Source organism: Cornus florida, unplaced genomic scaffold (genome assembly GCF_030987335.1).
Source record: "Cornus florida cultivar Cherokee Brave unplaced genomic scaffold, ASM3098733v1 CherokeeBrave_3.0.0_Hap2_Chr11, whole genome shotgun sequence".
NCBI classification, from domain to species: Eukaryota; Viridiplantae; Streptophyta; class Magnoliopsida; order Cornales; family Cornaceae; genus Cornus; species Cornus florida.
Window position 1 is genome coordinate 80562895 of NW_026775581.1, and position 3452 is coordinate 80566346.

The following is a 3452-nucleotide window of genomic DNA, read 5'->3' on the forward strand; positions in this document are numbered from 1 at the left end:
CTTATTAACTTAAACATTCATCCTTCCTTGACAGCATGCCTATTCCACGTTTCTGTTTCCTGATGCCCCTTAAGATTAGCACCCTAGCATAAACCAACTATTTAAGGGTCTTAATAGGTTAATTTTAACATATTTGAAACCCCCTTTAATTTTCAGTATTTGCGTTTAACTCCAGAACTCCAAAAAAATTGCAGAAAACACTCCGTAGGGGTTTTTTCCCATGGGAGCCGGCTCCCCTTTATTGGAGCCGGCTCCTAGGCTTCTAGAGCCGGCTTCCCCTCATGGAGAGCCGGCTCTCTCTTCATGGGAGCCGGCTCCCACCATTCGGGAGCCGGCTTTCCCCCCTGAGAGCCCCTCTGCCTCGTCTCTACTTCGTCCGATGATTTTTCTGCGTTTTCGGCGAAGTCCGACGTTCTTGTCCCAAGTATTTTAACATTCCTAGGGTTCAATTTAAATTCTTAAAGTCCTAGAAACTTCTCACCATCCAGCATGCATTAATTGACAAAAATCTAAAACAAAAAACAAAACCGTATCAAAAAACGCCAATCATAGTTAACTGAACATATGAACAATCTAAAGTCTGATCACATGTGTCATAATTCCATTTTAAAGGTTAATTAACTTCCTAACCATCCTAACAACACCTCATATTCCATTATGAATTAATTTACAGAGGTTTAATACATAATCTAACAATTTATGCAAGGAAAGCCATCTTCAGTTATTATACGTTAACCAAATTTCAGACTAAACTAATATGCATAAAATTTGTTTTAAAAGTTTTAATTAAATTCCTGGAGTCTATTTAGAATGCACAGAACACAAGTTTACAGGAAGGAGAGAATGAAACTTGCCTTTAGATTTCGTTTTGAAACCTTACAGCCGCATCGTCTCTAAGTTTCAGAATGTTTTCCAAGACCTTCCTTCCTCTACTCACTGCTCTAGTTCTATCTTTCCATCAACCTCTTCCTTCCTCCTAGACATGAGCTTAAAACCATAGCCAAAGCCCTTTCCCAGTGCCCTTCACGTTTTTCCCTCACCTCTCTGTTTCTCTGTTTTCTAATACGCGAATAAGGTGTCTCACAAGAACCCTTGCTGACATATAATGTTCTATATATATATACCTATGAACAACCCTAATCCTAAGTCCATCCCAACTACAAGTCGGCTATCCTATCTACATCAATTAAAACCCTAAATTTACACTATATATAAAACCAAATAAAACAAATAATCTATTTAAATCATAAATTAATCAAATAATTAAATTAACTCACAAATAAAACAATTACAGTTAAAACCACAAACTAATCAGATAATTTAAATTAAAACAATTTCAATTCAACAATTAAATTAAACACATAAATTATAATTAAGCAATTAAGCAAATACACATAAAATAATTTCACCAATTAAACAATTAATTTAAACAACTAAGTCATATAATTAAATACAAATGAAATCAAAAATCTAAATCTAAAATTTAAATTTCCATTTTATCCTTTTGAAAACTAGGAGTATTACACAAATAAAAAGGGTGACAAGGGATCTCCTTGTCTCAGTCCTTTAATACTCCTGAAATGACCATTGAATTCACCATTAACAAAAATGGTGAATGAGGGAGAGGTGACACATGCTTGGATCCAGGCAATGAATTAAACAGGAAAGCTAAAGAGCTTGAGAGAATCAAACAAGAATTCCCAAGACACGAAATCAAAGGCTTTTTGTAAGTCCACTTTGAGTGTACACCTTGGTGAGTGACCTTGCCTATGATAACCATTGAGGAGCTCCTATGCAAGCAGAATGCTATCATCAATCAATCTTTCTTGAACCAAAGCAAATTGTGAGGGCCCAATGATATGAGGTAGTATGTGCTTGAGTTTGTTAGCCAGCAATTTAGAAATGCACTTGTAAATAGTTGAACAACATGAGATTGGCCTAAAGTCATTAAGTGATGAAGGACTGGATAATTTAGGCACCAAAGAAATGTAAGTTGAGTTAACTTCCTTGAGTAGCCTTTTAGTGAGAAAGAAGTCCTTAATTGCTAATGTAACATCATGCCTAATTATGGACCAAGTATTCTTGAAAAAGAATGTATTGTACCCATCTGGTCCTAGTGCTTTGTCACTATTTAGTGAGAACATGCACTCTTTGATCTCTGCTTCAGGAGGCATGGCACATAGCATGGTAAAGAATTGTGAAGGAGTTGTTGGTTAGATGAAGGGTTGAAGTGATGCTGAACCAGGATAGGGATGGAGGTTCATTCCAAGTGCATTATGGAAATAAGAGACAACTTCCTACTTGATAGTTTTTTCATCATCAAGGACCCCACCATTGACAGTGGTGATAGAGGAGATTTTGTTTCTGTTAAATCTAGAGGCAATTGAGCTGTAGAAAAAAGAAGTGTTTGAGTCCCCCTCCTTGAGCCACACCACCCTTGATTTCTGTTTACAGGTAAGTTCTTTTGAAGATCTAAGGCTTGTATAAATGGAGAGGAGAGCCTTTTTTTGTGCTCTAAGAGAGTAGTCATCAGGATTAACATCAATGGCTAGCTAACATGCAGAGAGGGAGTCCTTTGCAGCCTGAACCTCACTTTTGATTGCATTGAAGTTCTTTAAAAATTCCATCTTAAGGGGTTGCTTGAGCTTCTTGAGCTTGGTTATGACTTGAAACATGGGGTAGCCTTCAACATGAGACCTCCAGATAGATTCAACCAGTGGTAAGAAGGAATCATTCTTACTCCAGTAATTAAAGAACCTGAATGGAACTTTCCTCTGTGGTCTAGGATTACCAAGGCTGATAATCATTGGGCTGTGGTCAGAAATTCCAGGTGGAAGAAACTGACAATGGGATAGTGGGAATGAGTGGTTCCAATGCTCATTAATAAGAACTCTATCCAGTTTTTTTAAGATGTTGGAGACACCTGGACTTTTGTTGGTCCAAGAGTAGAAAATACCTGAGTAATTGAGGTCCTCAAGGTTGGAGTTGTGAAGGCAATGACGAAAATCCAACATAGCTTTAGTAGTTAAAGTTTCCTCCAAGGATCCAAGGTGTTGAGATGGTAAATGAATGTGATTGGATGTCAGACCAGAGGGTCTCTCTCTCAATGCATTCATTTGCAGCATAAATGAAGGAGATATGAAAGGATGTTCTGCAACTTATAAGTATAACTAGGCAGTGCATAGCTTGTCTAGTAGTTTGAAGGACTTGGAGGTTTATTTTGAGTGGATTCCAGAGTACCCAAATTCTTCCCAATTCTGAGTATTGGTAGTTGTGAGCAATTTTTCAATTTTTGGCAATGACCTGATGAACCATGTCAACATTGCAGGCTTTGATTTTGGTCTCAATGATAGAATCAATTTCTACCTTGTGTTCTCTGAGAAGTTGCTTTACTTCAACTTGTTTTAAAGGGAAATTGAGACCCCTTATGTTCCAAATGGCTATTGATACCA

The 3452-nt window shown here is 37.3% G+C and overlaps 1 protein-coding gene across 1 annotated transcript; it reads right to left on the bottom strand.

The window, feature by feature from the left end:
• Positions 1-2552: 2552 nt before the first annotated feature.
• LOC132281388 (uncharacterized) lies at positions 2553-3116 on the bottom strand. The gene has a single exon (XM_059783096.1). The coding sequence runs from the start codon at positions 3114-3116 to the stop codon at positions 2553-2555; it is 564 nt and encodes a 187-aa protein (XP_059639079.1).
• Positions 3117-3452: the final 336 nt, after the last annotated feature.